The 19004-nt window shown below is 34.7% G+C and overlaps 2 protein-coding genes across 5 annotated transcripts; both read left to right on the top strand.

Moving 5' to 3' along the window:
• Positions 1-954: 954 nt before the first annotated feature.
• LOC127793454 (ABSCISIC ACID-INSENSITIVE 5-like protein 5) lies at positions 955-6701 on the top strand. Of its 4 annotated transcripts, XR_008021429.1 has the most exons (6): positions 955-1102; positions 1540-2700; positions 3205-3333; positions 3571-3642; positions 3805-3834; positions 6349-6394. XR_008021429.1 is itself a non-coding variant. In XM_052324183.1 (5 exons), exons 2-5 carry the CDS (start codon positions 1633-1635, stop codon positions 6421-6423), a joined length of 1245 nt encoding a protein of 414 aa, XP_052180143.1. In that variant the 5' UTR covers positions 956-1102; positions 1540-1632; the 3' UTR covers positions 6424-6701. The 4 variants fall into 4 exon arrangements, 3 of the variants coding, with proteins under 3 accessions (XP_052180143.1, XP_052180145.1, XP_052180144.1); XM_052324183.1 differs by lacking the exon at positions 3205-3333 and having other exon boundaries at positions 956-1102; positions 6349-6701; XM_052324185.1 differs by lacking the exon at positions 3205-3333 and having other exon boundaries at positions 1023-1098; positions 6349-6701.
• Positions 6702-8674: 1973 nt separating this feature from the next.
• On the top strand, positions 8675-14300 carry LOC127793457 (uncharacterized). Its single transcript, XM_052324188.1, has 8 exons — positions 8675-9033; positions 9469-9583; positions 9661-9747; positions 9836-10519; positions 11256-11619; positions 12620-12701; positions 13171-13427; positions 13939-14300. Exons 1-7 carry the CDS (start codon positions 8833-8835, stop codon positions 13375-13377), a joined length of 1740 nt encoding a protein of 579 aa, XP_052180148.1. The 5' UTR covers positions 8675-8832; the 3' UTR covers positions 13378-13427; positions 13939-14300.
• The last annotated feature ends 4704 nt before the right edge of the window (positions 14301-19004 follow it).

Here is a 19004-nt window from a genome sequence, read left to right as displayed (position 1 = left end):
CAACAACATGTCAATTTTAGTCTTTTTGATAAATTTAATAGTTCATCAAATTTTTAAATTAAACACATAATTATATAAATAACATATTTTAAAACACATTTATCCAAATACATTATCAAGTTAAACATTATCAAATTTTACACAATATATAAGTAAAAAAACTTAAAAATTAAAAAAAAAAAAAAAAAAAAAAAAGGAAAGAAGGGGGTAAGCCATACAACCTCTAAATTAAAATTACACATGGCTTAATTTCTTCAGTATATTAAACAAATATATAAATAAATTGTTGATTCACATGGGATGACTTTGAGCACCAATCTTGGCTTGATGAGCTCGCTCTGTTCAATTCTTTATTATCATCTCTTTTTTCTTCTCGCCATGGTTTTACTTAAACAATGCTGCTAATTTTTGAAAAATTGCTGATTAATTGAATTTGAACTCTTAACCCATAAGTTTTGACTGATTTATAATAATAATAATAATAATGATCTGAAAATATGCTTATTAGGGAAGCAATAATTGTCAATTGAAGAAGCTGAGAATTATCCTTTAGTTGATGATCTTGTCATAATTATTAAGCCGGATATGAATGACACTTACCTGATTTATATTGTCTGTCTGTGACTTATTATTATCTACATTCATTTTGAATGCTTGAATAAATGAAACTCATTTGCTTTAATTAACTAACCTCTCGGCAACCAATTATTGATGTATCATTGTTGGCCACGCCAAAGATGTAGAGGGAGTCTTACGTGCGGCCGCAACACCCAAGTCCTTTTCCTTCTTCTCACTACTGACAAACAAAACCATCTCACCGTTCATCACGGTCACGTGGACGCTTAGGAACTTCCCACTTTTCGCCTCCTAATTCGTCCGGCGTCGCATCAAAACCCTCCTACCTCGCCGCCATTGGTCCACGTACCCCCATTTTCCACTTCTAGTGATATTTTAATTAATTCATCCATTATTATATATAAACAAATAGCTCAAAAACAAACTTCGTTCCGACATTAGACACTTGTCGACTCCAAGACGCAAGCGCAGGCTCAGGCAAAGAGACGAAAATATCCATCAAACAAATCCAAACACCATCAGGCAGGCAATGCTTCTCTCTCTCTCTCTCTCTCTCTCTATTCTCTAAATCACAAAAATAGTAACCATTCAAAGCATTAATGATTTTATCTGCTCATCTCTGTCTTCGATCTCTCCATTTTTATCTTTTTGTTTAGCTTTTTTAGGTCTTTTCTTCGTTCGTTTGTTGAATTTGATACTACTTTTTTACTTTTATCTTAGTTTTTGTTTTCGAGGTGGTTGAATCCCGTCTTGCTTCCTTTCTCCTCCACTTATCGAGTTGTTGGATGTCAGTGGCGTGTTTTGCACTAGGGTTAGGTTTTGAATTTGGTGTATGTATGTATGTACGCTAATGTATTGTGCTGTTTGCATGCTGATTATGGATTTTAATTCTAGCCGATCAATGTCTGATTTGAGTTTCATTGTTTTGAATTTCTTTATGGTCACCGACCTTCCGATTTTCAGTTGATTTGATTGAATCCGAGGCTGAGGCTGGATTTGGCTTGGAAGTTCCTTTGGGTACTGCTACGGACTGAAAATCGTTGAACTGTGACCAATATGAACTTCAGGAACTTCGGAAATGATCCGCCGGGGGACGGTGGCTCCGGCGGGTTGGGCGGGAGGCCCTCGGGAATCTTCCCGTTGGTGCGACAATCGTCGGTCTATTCACTAACGTTCGACGAGTTTCAGAGCGCCATGGGTGGGCCGGGGAAGGATTTCGGGTCTATGAACATGGATGAACTGTTAAAAAATATCTGGACCGCTGAGGAGACACAAGCCACGACTTCCACCATCGCCGTTGCAGGCCAAGATGGCGGCGTTCCAGGCGGTGGCTATTTGCAGAGACAGGGTTCCTTGACGTTGCCAAGAACGCTGAGTCAGAAGACGGTCGATGAGGTCTGGAGAGATATGAGCAGAGAGTTAGCCGGTGGTGGGAAGGATCATGGCAGTGATGCTGGGGGATCGAATTTGCCACCGAGACAGCAAACTTTGGGGGAGATCACCCTTGAGGAGTTCTTAGTCAGAGCTGGAGTTGTAAGGGAAGAGGTTCAGCCTCCTGGAAGAGCCGATCATACTGGTGTTTTTGGCAATTCGTTGCGCCAAAGTAATTCTTCTGCTATGGGAATTGGGTTTCCGCCGACTGGTCAGAGTGGGGGATTAGTAGGTAATAGGAATCAAGGGAATAATAATCAAACTTCCATACAATCTTCAAAGCCACTGATCGTAAATGGGGGATTGTCCTCCCAGCAACAGCAGCAGCTACTTTTTCCAAAGCAACTTCCTCTGGCTCATGCCAATCCCACGACTTCGCCAAGAGCTAGGGCTGGGATTGTTGGGATTGCTGATCAATTAATGAATAATAGTTTTGTTCAGGGTGGAGGGATGGGGCTGATGGGTTTGGGAGCTGGTGCTGTTACTGTTGCAGCAGCTTCCCCGGCAGTTTCCTCGGATGGGATTGGGAGGAGTAACGGAGATATGTCATCTGTCTCACCGGTACCTTATTCTTTTAATGGAGGTTTACGGGGAAGAAGATCCAACAATGCTGTGGAAAAGGTTGTTGAGAGGAGACAGAGAAGGATGATAAAGAACAGAGAATCAGCTGCAAGATCGCGGGCTCGGAAGCAGGTGAATTTCTTTCTATATGCGATCCACTACCCTTTTGAAGGAATTTCTTCTCTAAATTTGTGTTCCAGAAATTCAGCAGTCTGGACTTCTAATTGCTGTATAAATAAAAGTAAATACTGATAATTTACCAACAATAGACCAAATAAATCCACAAAATCCCAATTTACCATTAGGCACCTCCCTACTGTGATACTCCTGTTTTATCACGATAGCTAGAGAATTTGAGCAATAGATGAGATCTGACCAGTATGTTGTCCGCATGGAGTTTTCACCCACAAAATCCAAATGGTTTATCCTAAAAGACTTGATGGGTTTTCTTAAAAAAAAAAAAAACTAGGTAAATATTCCGTGAGATGTGGCCATGAGTGTAACCCTCACAGAGAGAACCAAATTTTGGCACCATATAAAGAAAAATAGAGACCAAGTTTTGCCTTCTTGTAGCTTTATGAGTTTTTCTCTTGTTAACATTCTTCTTTTGTCATCTGTGGACCTGCTGCACCACAGTTCATGAAAGAATTGATGGATGTCTTATGCGGCAGAATGGTAGTGTGATAGCAATCTGATTTGAGGAGAGATGAAAGATTATGAGAGGCTACTTCCATGAAAAGTTGTCAGGATCTCATTCATTACAAGGTAATAGATATTTGGCCAAGGAATGTAGCATCAGTTAAAAATTATCCCAACCTAAAAGTTGGTACAAACATTCAATAAATTTAGACTTCAGTTTTGCCTGTTCTGTATATGGAGTACTGGGGACAAGAACAATCATACTTTATTTTAAAATTTCCTTCAAAAGTGTTGTGTGTTTTTAAGAAAAATTATTTATTTTGTTTTAACATTTATTGCGATTCTATTTTGGATTTCTGCAAGGCCTATACAATGGAGTTGGAAGCAGAAGTTGCAAAACTGAAAGAGGAAAACCAAGAATTGCAAAAGAAACAGGTATGCCTTGATGCAGTGTTTTTTCCTCGTCCGTTCTTTTCTTATTGGTGTGAAAAGGTGCTCACCCTGTGCTACTGGGGCCATGTGATTGCATATTTCTTTACTTGTTTTTCTCTTTGCTTCAAAGATGAACAGATGAATAATCATTTAACTTCATTGCAGGAGGAAATAATTGAGACGCAGAAAAATCAGGTAAGACTACATATCCCTTCTTATAAATCCATGCATCAAGCTCCTCTATTCTATGGCACATGCATTTCTATCCTCCATGTGCGTCTCTCATATATCATCAATAATATGTGCCGGTATATTTGTTTTTGACTACCAGTTCCACAATCCCCCATCTTCCCCTCTCCCTGCGGGAAAAAAAAAAGGATGGGAAAACAATTGGGGCATGTGTTTCCCAATGGCATACATTTTGTCCCAACTCTTAACTCAGAAGTCTTTCTCCTTCATCCCTGCTTACCAAGCAGTTAAGGACGATCAGATTTTCTCCTATCTTTCTCTCTTCCCAGTGTAAACTAAATCACAAGGTAGCAATGATGGTAAAGGAATTCAGTGTATTCTAGATCCCCGTATAGCCAGCTGCCCTGTACGTTTTAAGTTTTTCAATCAACTTGAAGTTTTTGGATTTGCTAGCAATAGTTTCATATAAATCAAAGAAGGGAATCTCTATGGTTTCCTCCGGGCTACTGCGAATTCATCTTACTAACATCAATGTTCTCTAATCATTTTTTATCTAATTCAGTCCCACCCCTACTTTATAATTAACCCCATTTTTCACTGTGCACTTTTCTCTTTTCATTTCATTTTTTCCAATAAAGCGTCCACTTTCTTTACTTTTAATGAAAGATTGGCCACAAAATAGAAAATGTTTGTTTGTTACATTTTAGATGCTAATTCCCCTTAGTTCTCATTTTTATTCTTAGGATTGTATTTTGATGGAAAGAGATGAAATTTTTTCAAGGAATTGCTTACACTGCACTGAAAAATACTTCACTTTCAAGGAAAAGTACCCCTTTCAACTTTACTGTCCTTTATACACCCTTCTACGACTAGATTAAGAAGAACAAGAAAGGGAAAGGAAAAACAACAAAAAGGGGGAACAATTACAAAAGGAGAATAACCCAATCCCCTTGAAATCTGGAAGGGATAACCTTTATAGTGACCATAGCCATAGTTGTTAAATCGAGAATCGAATCGAATCGAATCGTAAGATTTAGTACACATTCTCAATTTCAACTATAAATAATATATATCCATAAAAAATAAATAATGTGCCCATCATGATCAATTCTTTTAAATATAAATAGATAAATAAACTTTTAAATATATTTACTAAGTTTAAAATTATACCAAAAGACAAAAGTATATTCATGTTGCCTTTAAATTCAAATTTCACCAAACCAAATCACTTTCAAAATAACAAGCTAGAAAAAAAAAAAAAAAATCTACAACTATAAGGTTACTAATAAACTTCATTGTCCATAATCTTCACTAGTTATCAATCATCTTCATTTTTAAGTTTAAGAGCATCATCATTTTCATCATCTTCTTTGTTTTCAAAGATAGCCAAATCGAACGAATATTTGATTAAAGCGCACGTGTAGACGAAGTCACACGAATTGGATGAATCAGACGAATTGTGCTATTCATGCGATTCACAGTCGATTCGTCCGATTCATAGTTGATTCTAAGGGATTTTCGATTTATCCTATAAATTCGATTCGATTTCTATGCGAATCGAGTCGAATCGTACGAATTGAATCGTGAATCGTACGATTCTAAAAGATTTTAGATTCACCTTATAAATTCGACTCAATTTCTATATGAATCGAGTCAAATCGTACGATTTGACTTGTGAATCGTAAGATTCTAACAACAGTGACCATAGGTAATACAAGAAGCGGAAAAAGGCATCCTTGTGCCATCATAATCCTAGGGCCTATTCCTGAAGATTCTACCGTTTCACTTATTGCCGATGATTCTTCCTTAAAGTTACAGCACTTTGTTATGTTTTGAATGGCTGATTCTGAACCTTCAAGCCTGAAATCATCTGGCTGATGGTCCAAACTCCAAACTTACTAGTAAACTTTGCTCTAGCAGTATACTTGATGTATAATCAATGAACACCATGTCCATCAGGCCTTTCTCATATACCATTCCCCGTACTTGCGTACTAAAGTTCTCATCACATGCCAAATAAAGGGCATCTTTTTGGTTTTGTGCTGAGTTGTAGACTCTTTATATCAATGGATTTGTCCGTGGGAAGATAATAGATATTTTGTAGAAGAAAGACGACTAATTACTGAAAGGTAGAATGATTTGATTTGCATCTGCGTGTACCCTCTGGTGTTAGAGCCACTAGTCAACTACTTGTTGGCCGAATGGGTTGGGGCCTCCTATTTTCAGTTCCACTGAGGTTTATCGGGTCTGGCTGCGGTGCATTCACAGATGATTAGTGTAATTTGCAGAAAAGAGGTCTTATCATTATGCAGCTAAATTCTCACATCCATTTGGCTTCATTTTGTCTGATCATACTTTTTGGCAATTCGCCTAAAAAATTGGGAAAATCTGTTCCTCCAATTCTCCCCTCTTCCTATATGAAATAACCAAAAACTTAGTTATATTTGCGCGCATGCATGCAAATATTGGAAGTTGGAAGTGATTTCTTCAATAAATGTGCATCTCTTTTTAATTTTGTAGATAATGGAGATGATGAACATGCAGCAGGGAGGGAAGAAACAATGCCTGAGGCGAACACAGACTGGCCCTTGGTGAAGGGTTGATTACCCTTTGATAGTTCAAATATACTTTATGTGGATCTTAGTTGGCTGTACATATTTAACAGCGAGATGTTTTATGCAGTAGATGAACAGGGTGAGAGCTGAGTTCTGTTTTAGCTTAATCCTTTCACTTCTTCTTGCCCCTTTCAATGAATCCATTTGGTAGAACTAGAAGAGAGCAAATACATGGATTAGGTGAATTGGTATATGTAATCAACCGTGTCAGGTTTCTCATCAGAAAAAATAAAAAGTCCTTTTTAATTTTTCTTTTTACCTGTCGTGTGCATCACCACCTAAAAAATAAGGATAATAGTGCTATTCGTATATTTTTTACACTCAAATAGTTAGTGGTGCATTTACAGTGAATCTGTGGTATTTTTAACAGAATCATCAATTAATTTTTGAATATCAATTTATATTTTTTTATAAAAATATGTATAATTTTTTTAAGCTTATATAAAAATTGTACAACTGATGAATATAATCAAGTGTCTAGTTTTGTGGTTAGGTAGATATATTTCTTACACTAGTTTGTTAAAATTAAATTTCTTTTACATATAAATCTGTCAATTTTTAAAGAACTAATATACAAAATTCTCATTATTAAACAAAAAAACCAACACAGTGGATTTCCCTTTCATTTTTTTGGAAAAGGGATTAAGGGTGGACGATATCGAATAATTTTTAAGATATAGGATTTAGGGTTTAGGGTTAAAAATTTTTAAATTTCTTCAGAAGTGGTGTGGTTTGACTCTTAATAGAGATAGAAATGTTTCATTTGATTTGATGGAGATTGATCGCGCATCTATTTGACAGCATGTAAGTTTGTGATTACATTTAATTTATTTGGAAGCCGAATTCAGAATTAAGGAGACGAAATCTGGACATATGAATTAAAAAGAAAAAAATCACTCGAAGTTGCAGGGAGTAAACTCAGTTAATATAGGGTCAAAAACTGTTTGTCTGATGTTAAAAAGAGTTGGAGGAATTCTTTAATTAGTTTTCAATCAGCGTTGGGAAGGGATGATATGCACTATCCCTGCCCCAATATTCTCTATATATATTATATTTATATATAAATATATTATTTATTATATTAAACATAAAAAAATATATAAATATATATATTCTATTAATTAAGTAAATAAGTTATTTTTAGGTTCGAAAACATTATTAATAAGGTGAATTTTAATTTTTTTTTATTTTACTTAAAAAATAAAAATTTATACGAATACAATTTAAAATTTATTTTTGTTATTTGTGGATATATAACACTGAATATACTTCTAATATCTAAATTATTTTAAAATTGTATCTAAACTATTTCTAATATTTGAGGAACTTATTTAAAACATTTTTGACATAACAGAAACCTACCTACCTATGAATATAAACAAGTTTCAAACTAATTCCATATAAAAGTAACTTAGGTATGAAAATTCACAATTAGGGATATGGGCACAGGAATTATTTAAATATATTTAATTAAAGAAATATATAAATGATGTTGATATTTAATTGATAATCAATTTACATTTTAAGGTCTAAATCATTATAAAATAAAATTTTATAAAAATAATGAATACTGTCCCGGAGTATTGTGAAAGTTGAATGTTAAAAAGAAATAAAAAATTATTAATTTAGGGGAATTGGGTTTGGAGTGCCCAACCCGCACCCGCACCCGCACCCGCACCCGGTCCTGCTGGTGATAAATAAATAAAAAATGAGATGAAAACTCTTATTATATATTCCATCAAAATACGAGCTCGGCCATGGGGTTGCCATCAGTATCTATTTACACTTTTTACTTTTGGTTTTGGTTTGTTATCATGTTAGCCACGTGACCCGGTTTGACTGGAGTGAGTCCAGCTGGCTGTCCAGCTAATGGTGGTTCAAGTTCAAGTTCAGGTTCACGATGCATGCACGACCGGCTGTTGTCAGGAGGAGGGCTGAATTGAAAACTCCCCCGGTTCGACATGTCAATTGCAAAATTAATGAATGATAAAAACAGCACAGGCGCAACGCAATTGAATTGAATTGAATTGAATTGAAGAAGAATCCATCCATCAATGCCAGTCCAGTGGATGTGGATCCCACGCCATTGATTGATTTCTTTTCTACCTTTGTATCGACATGAACATCTCGGTCTCCATTCTTTTACAGTTGCCAGTCAAATTTTACTATTTCCAACCCCCCATTCCTGATTCCCGAATTCAGGAATAAAGCCCCCCCCCCCCCCCCCCCCCCCCCCGCCTCGCTCGAATTCATAATTAATTAAACTCTTGCCCCAATTCCAAAAGAAGTCGTATATCTATGTTGAATCGGCTAATGACAAGGACACATTAACGGTAATCCGTTCAGTTCCGAGTGTGTTCCACTCTGTGATGTGAAGAAGCAGAGAACCATGGCGGAGCTGCTAGGGTTTGAAGATGAGAATGAGGAGCTGCGTAGATCGGGACTGAGTGCTCCAGACTTTAGTCCCGATTCTGTCATCTTCGCTTCTGATTCCAATTCCAGTTTCTTCTCTTCCTCCGCCTCTTGCAGCGCCGATCGTTGCTCTTTCGCTTCTTCTGATGTTCTCGATCACGACTCCGAGCTCTCTCAGGTCCGTTCCATTGCGCTTATAATAATTTGTGTCGACTGTCGAGTCGTTGTTTCGTTGATGAGTTAGCGTAATATAGTGAGTGAGCTAGAGAGTGAGTTTGTTTATTTGTGAATTTATTTATTTTGGCTTTATTTTGTTGTTCGAACTGAATATTGAAGTGGCCATCAAACGAGATATACAAATTTAGCACACAAGAATGCAGTCTCGAAATGACGTATTGTGGCCAGCAAACGAGTAATATTGTGGATGGTAAAAATGCAGTCTCGAAGGAAAAAAAATTCAATATCTTACGAGAATGCGATTCGTCTGGAAATGACGTAGAGTAGAGTATCCACTATCGTGCCTCCCCTCAACCCCAAAAAAGCGTAAAATCTAGTTTTGAATTTGAAATTGCTATACTCGAAGAGTTGAGTTGAACTATTTGTTTTGGACCAGAGTTTGGCAGGACATGATCAGCGTGAGACTTCTAGTGGTCCAGATTCAGATCCAAACAAATTCTCCACAGTACACAGGCACAGTCGCCTTAGCAGAAAAGTAGAAAAAGGGAAAGGTACTTCGCACCTCACTTTGAAATCTAGTGGTTTGGCATAAGTTTTCAAATATCTCTCTGTGTTAAATTTCTCGCAGTTCAAAAGGGAGAGAGCAATGCTGAGATTGATGACAAGAGCGAGACCGTAGATTCAGCAAGGAACTCCTTCTCTCAGGCACTCAAAGGTACTGTAGACAACCAACACACAGTTCAATTCAAATTGTACAGAAAACTGTCCATTCTAGACTCTATACTGATTATGTCTTGAAACAGAATTTCAAGAACGGAAATCCAGATCTGAAGCTTTACTAAGAAAGCCAGACAGGCAAAGACCTGCATCGCTAGATCTGAACAATAACATAATCAATGTCACAAACTCTTCACCACGATTTGTAGTCATGAAGAAGAACTCTGCTTTCAACGACAGAACTGGGACATCTCCAAGCCCTGGAACACCTAATTATCAGCATGTTGTTGTAGGGACTCTTAAAAGTTTGAATTCAGAACACTTGCTGATGCAAACAACTGGCAACCGGAGGCATGTGAGTTCTTGTTTGCCCCTTAACAACACGAAGGCATTGCCTTCCAAATGGGAAGATGCCGAGAGGTGGATCTTCAGCCCAGTTTCTAGCAATAGTGCTGTGAGACCTTCATTTCAGCAGCCGCAAAGGAGGCCCAAGTCAAAGAGTGGTCCTCTTGGGCCTCCAGGGGTTGCATATTACTCTTCGTACTCACCAGCAGTCCCCGTGTTTGAAGGAGGGAAAGTTGGAAATTTAATGGCTCAGTCTCCATTTTCAGCTGGAGTAATTGCAGCAGATGGTCTGTCAATTCATTCTGGTGCCGGCAGTTATGGAGCTGGAATATATCCTGAACGTGCAGAGCCATGCATGGGAAGGTCAGTTAGCGTACATGGGTGTCCTGAGATGCTTAGTCAATCATCTTTGCGCGGCTCCAAAGGTACAGTTCTATATTTGACTATGAGTTCATAAGAAAAAAAGACATTGATATTGCGCATAAGAAAAAAAAGACATGATTAGAGATAGGTGATTATAATTGACTATGAGTTCATCATTGGTGGTATTCACATTACAGTGATCCCTGGTCCAAGACTTCATTGAAAAATTAAATTTCCATTAGTTGGCAGTGACTTAAATTTTCTTCTCAGCATAATTCACCGGATGCATCTTTAAATGCACAATAGCGATTAACACGACAATCAACTACAACTGTCATGTGTCATTACATGGTCATTATTTGAAATTTTGTTATTAAATATTTTTAGGAAATCATGTAATTAACAATTCTGTCCTCTCTTCTTGCGATGGGGAGGGTGCATTTGGTTTCTGTTTACCTTGGAAACATTATGGGGACTTGAACCTTGATGCAAGGAACTAGAGGACATTGTTCACAGAGTTGGACACTGAATGAATCAGCAAATTTAGTATTTCAGTTGGAATGGCAAGAGGTTATGCTTCAAGACTTATTCAACATGCTCCTTTTGCCGTGAACTTACATACCTGTTTTCTTTATTTAAAATATTGTGAAAATTGCAAGGAAGCACGCTAGCTTTAAATTCTTTCCTGGTTTATTGCTTCCCCTTCTGAAGATGTGTTACATGAATTTATAAGAGCTATAATCATTGATCTTCTTGATTTCTGGTTGTGGATTTCTGCCGTTTGAATGAAACATACAGATGAGAAGCTTGATGGGGTTAAGGATGCTGGCATCAATATTTCTCATGCTGTTTCAAGAAAAGATATGGCAACCCAGATGAGCCCACAGGGTAGCCCCAACGCATCTCCTGGAAGGAGGTCATCTTTGTCTCCCTCGTCTCCATTGGTTCTTCCACTTGTGGAGATGAAAAGTGTCCAGTCCTCTAGATCAGAAATCCGTGATGTGCAAGTTGATGAACGGGTCACAATGACTCGGTGGTCCAAGAAACATAGAGTTCGATTGCCAGGAAAAGGCTCAGAAAGTGTTGATGACTGGAAAAAGAAAGCTGTTGAGGCCCGATCTTTTGCATGGGAAGTTTCAGGGGCAGCGAAAAGCATTTCCAAGTATTTAAGTTTGCTCTCACCCAGCTCATATTTTTCTGTGTTTTAGACTGGTTAAGTGAAGAAATTGCAGGACAGCTCTTAGAGAGTTGAGGTTTTTCAATAATTGCTATTCAGGTGCCAAGAACATGGAATAGTTGAAAGCCAAAACTTCACTTGGTTGAGGTTTTTTTTTAGTAGAACATGTTATTGAATTTTTTTTTTCTTTTTGCTGGAAGAACTGAAAGATATGACAATCCCTAATTCAATAGTCCAAGATCTCAAAAGATCTGGTGTTACAGAATCCAAATTATTCCACACAAGGAATTAAAGAGTGCACAATAGATTCTAAAATGTCATACAGTTGAATTATCTTGTGGACTTAGATTGAGTGTAATTACAATCTAATTTACATCTAAACTTAAAAAGAAAACACTATAATCTTTAATGAAAACTTTGATATTGCTTTTGGAAGTTGTTTCTAAATGTGCATACTATTTCGTAAACCCCTAAGGTATTAGCACTTTGGTAATTTCGATTAGATGTTTACTCAACTAGATGGCTAAAAGGCATAGGGCTGGATGATAGGTCAGAGGATCCATGTCTGTAGCGGTAGCTTGATATTTCATGATGCACCAAGCCATGTGATTAGCAATCAATTATGACTAGTTTGACCTTTGTGCTTTTGTTGTCCTTGTGCTGCTGTCTTGCCTTGAACTTGAGTTAAGCTTATTTTTCCACCTAGTTATTTTTGGAAGGATCCAATCATTTGCTTTGGTAAATATTAATCAAATTGAATTCATTATCCTCAGAATTATTTCTTGTAATTTTCAGTAGTTATTTCTTTTCTAGGGTTTTCTAATTCCATAAAGTCATCCAGGTTTTAGATTGCACTACATACTCTCTGCTTTAATACTTATGGTTCACTCTACTGGTTGTTCCTAAGAAATCTTCCGAATCCTAAAAATCTTCCTTGAGATGCATATTGAAGTAAATAATGATTCAATTTCATTCATCGATACAGAATAAAGAGGGAGGAAGCAAAAATTACTGCATGGGAGAATCTCCAGAAATCAAAAGCTGAGGCAGCAATAAGGAAACTTGAGGTTATTTAATAATTGATATCATCTCCTATCATTCTTTTCTCCTGTATGCAGTTCCAGAATTTTTCAGGAAGTATTAGGCCATGCATCATTTTCTGGGCTTAGGTTCCCATATAAATTTTGAAGATATGCTCTGGAAGGAACTAATTATTTTAGAGCATTTCAAAAGTTGAAGTTGAGCCTTCCTGCAACGATAAGGTTGCTTCATTGTGACCTGGAGGCTACAGGTTCAACTCAAGAAACAACCTCTTTTCTAAGCCATAAGGCTGCGTACAATTGACCTTCCTCAGAGCCTATAATGTAGGAGTCTCGTGCTCAGTGCTCTGGGTAGACCGTTTAGAGCATTTCAAAGATCAATGCCATTATTATATTTTCATTGTTGATGTTTGAGGTGACATGGCCTAAACTTAGTAAGATTTGCATTTACAATATTGTCAAGGATTTCGTAGCTGACTGAAAAAATTTCGATCAGATGAAACTTGAAAAGAGGAGATCATCATCCATGGATAAGATTATGAGCAAATTGAGATCTGCTCAAAAGAAGGCCCAAGAAATGCGGAGTTCACTCTTAACCCATCAATCCCATCAAATTACCAGGACATCTTACAAGGTTATATCTCTCCGACGGACCTGCCAGATGAATTCCTTGAGTGGCTGTTTCACCTGCCATGCTTTTTAGTGCCCCTTTCACCTCTGTGTTTGTCCATTTTGACCGACCGTAACAACCAGGTAACCTATGTAAAACAAATTTTCAGTCATCGAGAACATAAAATGATTGTGCTGCAACTTCTCCTGGAGAAACTCTATGAATGAAGATGTATGATTGGTGTCATCTTGATTTTGGATTTATTTGGTTCTGAAGTCAACTCACTTATTATACCCAAGTTTTACTTGCTTGGGTACCTCATTGCCGTGGAGCAAATCTGTTGTGTATTAATGTTATTTTATTATCAAATGTGTGAACCTACATCAATGGCATCCCTGAAGTGGTTCCAAAAGTTCTCGAATCACGTTGCTTCCCAAATTACTATTGCAGATTACGCATAAACATAAATAGCTTATAGATTTTGTGAAATTGGAAAGAAAGGATTTTCTTGCCCTAAAACATGAGAAGTGATTATGCATAAACATAAGTAGCTTATAGATTTTGTGAAATTGGAAAGAAAGTATTTTCTTACCCTAAAACATGAGTTCACTTCTAAGTTTCTGTTGTTTTATTCATGTGTTTTTATTGTTACAGAAAGTCCATCAAATTTCCCAAGGCACGGTAGGCTTGACAACCGAATTGGGTGAAGGTGAATGCTGTACGGTACAAGAAGGCATGTTATTTTGACGCTAGAATTGGCTTTCAGCTCGATTCTGCAGCTGCATTGAGTGCTCGATGACATATTTCAGGTGATATGTTAGGTCACTGCTGCACTATTTTTGGAGATCTAATCTGTCAAATTTGACAATAATATCGGTATGCATGTAAGTATGTAGATCAACCTTTAGGTTGCTAAAGGGTGTCCCCACGAGGCTCCAGGGACACCCCTTTAGGGTTGCCGAATCATTAAAAAATAAATAAAAAAAGAGCCAATTTTCTGGCTGTCCCTCTCTTCCCCTGTGGAGTTTGAAGCTAAATATCTCCTCCATTGTTAATTTTGTTGGATGGCTAACATGCAGGGAACCAAGTACCAGTTTTTGAACTTTGGGAATATTTTCATAGTAAAAGTAGGCATCTTCATAGTTCTCTTCTGCTAGGTGCTTAGTGTTATTTAGTGAAATCTTTTCCTGCTAAGATGCATTAAGGTCCTGTTTAGTGACAGAATTGTTCTTAAAAGGTTAAACTTAAGGCAAACGATACGAGTTACTGAGACAGGCTTCAGCACAATCCTAGAGCTCTCTCTAATTTTGTTGCTGGGTCCTTGACCTCTAATTGATTTTACTACTTACAATTGAGCAAACGTAAGCTTTTCAGGTACTGCCAAAAATAGTTATACCCTCTGTGAGATAACTCCTCAAATTGAAATATGGTAAGGATGGAGTCTTCCAGTTTGATTCTGAATACAGATACGTCATAGAGATTGGAGACCAACCCTGCTACGGTTTTTCCTATAAATATGCTCCATCTGTTAGGGTGGCGTTTGTTGCTTTTCCAATTTTTATTTTCCTAACGTATTTCAGCGAAGTCCATGAATTAGAATATTGTGAAAGTGACATTATTTTATTTCCTATTTTTGACACTTTTTTTTTTGAAACTATTTAAAAATTTTGAGTACTTTAATGACTTAAAATAAAATCTTATGTTCTTAAAAGATATTTATTAAGAATTAATAATCCAAAATAAGGTCATATATAACATATATTGTATACTTTATTTTTGTAATATATAATATAATAATATATTATGATATACTATCATATATATGTGATTCAATTTATACATTGTAAACTTCTACATATAATACATGTTATAATATAATAACTGATGTAACATAATATAGCATAAATAAAATATAAATTATGAAAATATATGTTTATTACTATAAATAAATATGATAACAATATATAAAAAAATATATAAAGTTATACATAGTATATATGTATAATGTGATAACCTATAATATATATTATAAATAAAATACATAATATATAATTTATAGTTTTATATATATATTGTGTATATAATAATGCACGTTATGTTAGTAATAATAATATATTGTATAATTATAAATATGCTCGAGGGTGGGTGGTGCTAGTACATGTGAAAATTATAAAATATTTTAAATAAAAGTTTATTAAGTCACATCTGACAGTTATTTATTTTTTAATTTTTAAATAAAATTTAAACAAATTGAGTCTTAGTATAGTGATAAAATTATTTAAGTTAATTATTTTTTAAATATTATGAGTTTAAATTTTGCAAATGTAGATAAGTTTTATAACAAAATTAAATTTTAGTGATTATGATAATAAAAATTAAAATATAATCAGTAATTTATTATAAAATATAAAATTTATTTGCTAATGTTGTAATTTATGAGATGCAACCTCGCTTGTGTTCTTGGTTTGGGTAGGAATGAGCAAAATTCAGTGGTTTCGAGGCATGCTAGGCCCTTGCTTGAGATATATTCTCACATATAAGAAAAAAAAAAAAAAAACATGTATCTTCCGGTGCATTTTAAAAAATTTAATAAATAATTTTAAAATACTTCTCAGTCTTATCTTTATTATTTTATATCTTAATTTGAAAAACATTTAAACATTATCTTGATATAATCTTATTTTACTTATTATAAAAAATGCTACTTAACTAAGACATGAGTTGAAAAAGTGGGATATAAAAAATATTACAAATAAAAGTATTTTTCATTATAATTGTTAAATTTGTCTAATAACTCTGAATAAAAAAAAGTTAAGTGATTTATTATTTAGAATCATTCATATAAATTTATCTTAAATCTTACAAATAAGAAAAAAATAATTCATATGTCTCTTATTGTATTTTAAAAAATTTAACAAATAATCTGATAAAAATTTTAAAATACTTTTCAATCTTATTTTAATCATTTTATATTTTAGTATAAAAAATATTTTAATTTTATCTTATTATAATTTTAACTTACTTATTTTAAGAAAAGCTACTAAGTCTGTTGTTTGTTGGGGGAAAGTAGGGAATGGCCATTGGATTTAGTCTTGATTTTGGAGAGGGGCACTTTTTGTTTGAATACATTTGAAGTGAAGTCTAAGATGGTGAATAAAATTTAAAATGATACTCATTACAAATGATAACATTTGAAATACTATAAATTTTAAATGACATTATTTAAAATTTTCCTATCTAAATACATAATTAAAAAAATTGAATAATGATTGGTTAATTAACTAATGTGACTGCCTATACGTGTATATATTTTTGTTAAGTGTTAAAGTACATATTTTTTTTTTCCAACCTTTTTACCTTGAGGTAACATTTGTTAAAATGAGTAAAATAAGTTTAAAATACTTTTCAAATCAAAATATGAAATGGTCAAAATAAAATTGTAAAACATTCTAAAATTTTTATCAAATTATTTTTAAAATTTTTGAAATGTACTGGAGGACACAATCGTAATTTTTTATTTATATGTAACGATTAAGATATATTTATCTTGAAGGGGAGAAGAGATAAGTATATTTGAAAAAATTCAGATAAGAAGTCACATGACTTCTTTTTCAAGAATCACCAAATAAGTTTAACAAACACATTGCAAAGGATAAAAATCTAGAATGTTTTCCAAATCTTGAGAGCTTGTTCTTTTTGTTGTTTTCAACCCGTTTTTAATTTTTAGTTTTTTAAAACAATGAAAACGTATTTACTTTCATATTAAAAAAAATATATTTTCAAAAATAAGAAAAAAATTTATAAAAAAAAACTCAAATGTTTACTTTCATATTTAAGTATTTTTAGTCAAAACAAGGCCAAAATTTGAAAAGGCAAAAAATAGCTTCTCTAACTTGAGTGTCCCAATCTCGCACACTCGTAGCAACTTTTTATCTTTCTCTTCCTTCTATTTTCTTTTTTCTATTCTCTTCCCTTTTTCTTCTCTTATCTTCAAGGCTTGATCGTCAATCACATCCGCCACCGCCATCATTTCCATGAGATGCCATCGATCGCCCCCCATCGTTCGACCACCCACGCTTTCCGCCATCAACACCGTTTGTTCCCTTTGCATCGTGACCAGTAACCTCTGTAAATCATTGATTTTGTGTCTGGTTGGAGATTTATGCTTAGATTTATGGAGATTTGGTTGTTATATCTTGTTAGTTTTGGATATATTGGTCGATGGGGATAAGGGTGTCAGGTAATTGTCTTTGATCACTGGAAACCATCAGGCCACGATAATTGGTGGCAACTACCAATGTGTTTTCAATTTTGATCGAACATTAAAAATCAAATTTATAAAAATCTAACTATTAAATTTGACCCATTTTTTTGTATGTTAACTCTCTTAGTTTGGCATTTCTAATGGAAAGACTCTGATCGTGAGAATCTCCGGCCATATGTGGTTGCTAGTGATGATGGTTGTGGCTGGTTTAAACTATTTTAAGAAATAATGTTTTAAAATAACAAAAAAAAAATATTTTTTTAATAATTTTAAAATAGACACTCAAAATATAAAATTAAAAATAAATTTAAAACTTAAAAATCAAAACTAAAATATGAAGAAAATACCGAGCACTACCTGAAAAAAACAATTTAATAATTTTGAGCATGTCACTTTTTTTTTTCATTGATGAAAGAATGTGTGACTTACTGAAAAACAAAAACCAGTATCAGTATGTCTATTTATAAAATACTGAGAAACTTTATTCTGCCCTTAAATCCCTAATTTTTTTTATATATTTTTGACCTTACAATTCACTAAAGAATATTAAAGTTTTTGGTCAAAATTTTAGGCTGGCCTGGGAAGGTGAAAAACAATCATAATTTCTTGACCGAAAGGTCGAAATTGGGTAAAAAAAGAAAATGGGACCATGCATTGTTATCTTTTACCAGCTCTTTTCACATTTAGGATTGTTTGATAGGGTTGAAAAATGAGATAAAATTTATTTTTTATTTAAATTTTAAAAAATTCTATCAAGTAGTTTTTTTTGTTTTTTATGGAATTTGAATTTTATCTTAATTTAAAAAATAATTTTTTTTTGAAATCAAGAAATTAAAATTCCTAAAAAATGAGATGAGAATTCAAATTTCATAAAATTAAAATTTTGTCTCAGTTTCGATGTCCCAATCCAACACACCCTTACAGCCGCTCGAAGAAGATTCTGTTTGGGCCCACCACCGAGAGGGAGAGGCGAGAGCTATATTTCCAACAACTACAAGCAAACAAGCACATCTGGGTAAATGTGTTTTTGAGTTTCTTTGCATTGGATTGGGCTCTTTCAGTAGGCTGTAAACTTTGCTTTAAGTGAAACCAAATCCACCCCAACTGCTCCAATTTGGGAAGCCTGCTTACTAGTTTGTTCCATGTGTCGTGCCTCTCAAGTGGGCATCCCCAATGGGTTTAAATTGGCCCAACCTTGAGGGAAGGACCCCATAATCCTTGGATCACAAGCACCCATTTGCACTAAAGGGTTGGTTTGGGGGGAGAATATTTTAGCTAATCTTGTTCTTTTCTGAATTTTCCAATATAGAGTTTTGGGAAGTTTGTGTTCTTTAGTTTTTCTTTCCCGTTCGATTTTTATCTTTTTAATCACAAAAGCAAAAACTTAAAACTCCAGTGGTTTGTTGGTTTAGTATAATCAATAGAGCAGGCCTGTTTTAAGAAAAATTCAATTTCA

This window comes from Diospyros lotus, unplaced genomic scaffold (assembly GCF_014633365.1).
Source record: "Diospyros lotus cultivar Yz01 unplaced genomic scaffold, ASM1463336v1 tig00010860_2, whole genome shotgun sequence".
NCBI classification, from domain to species: Eukaryota; Viridiplantae; Streptophyta; class Magnoliopsida; order Ericales; family Ebenaceae; genus Diospyros; species Diospyros lotus.
The sequence above is the reverse complement of the archived record's forward strand: the minus strand, read 5'-3'. Positions and strand labels throughout refer to the sequence as shown.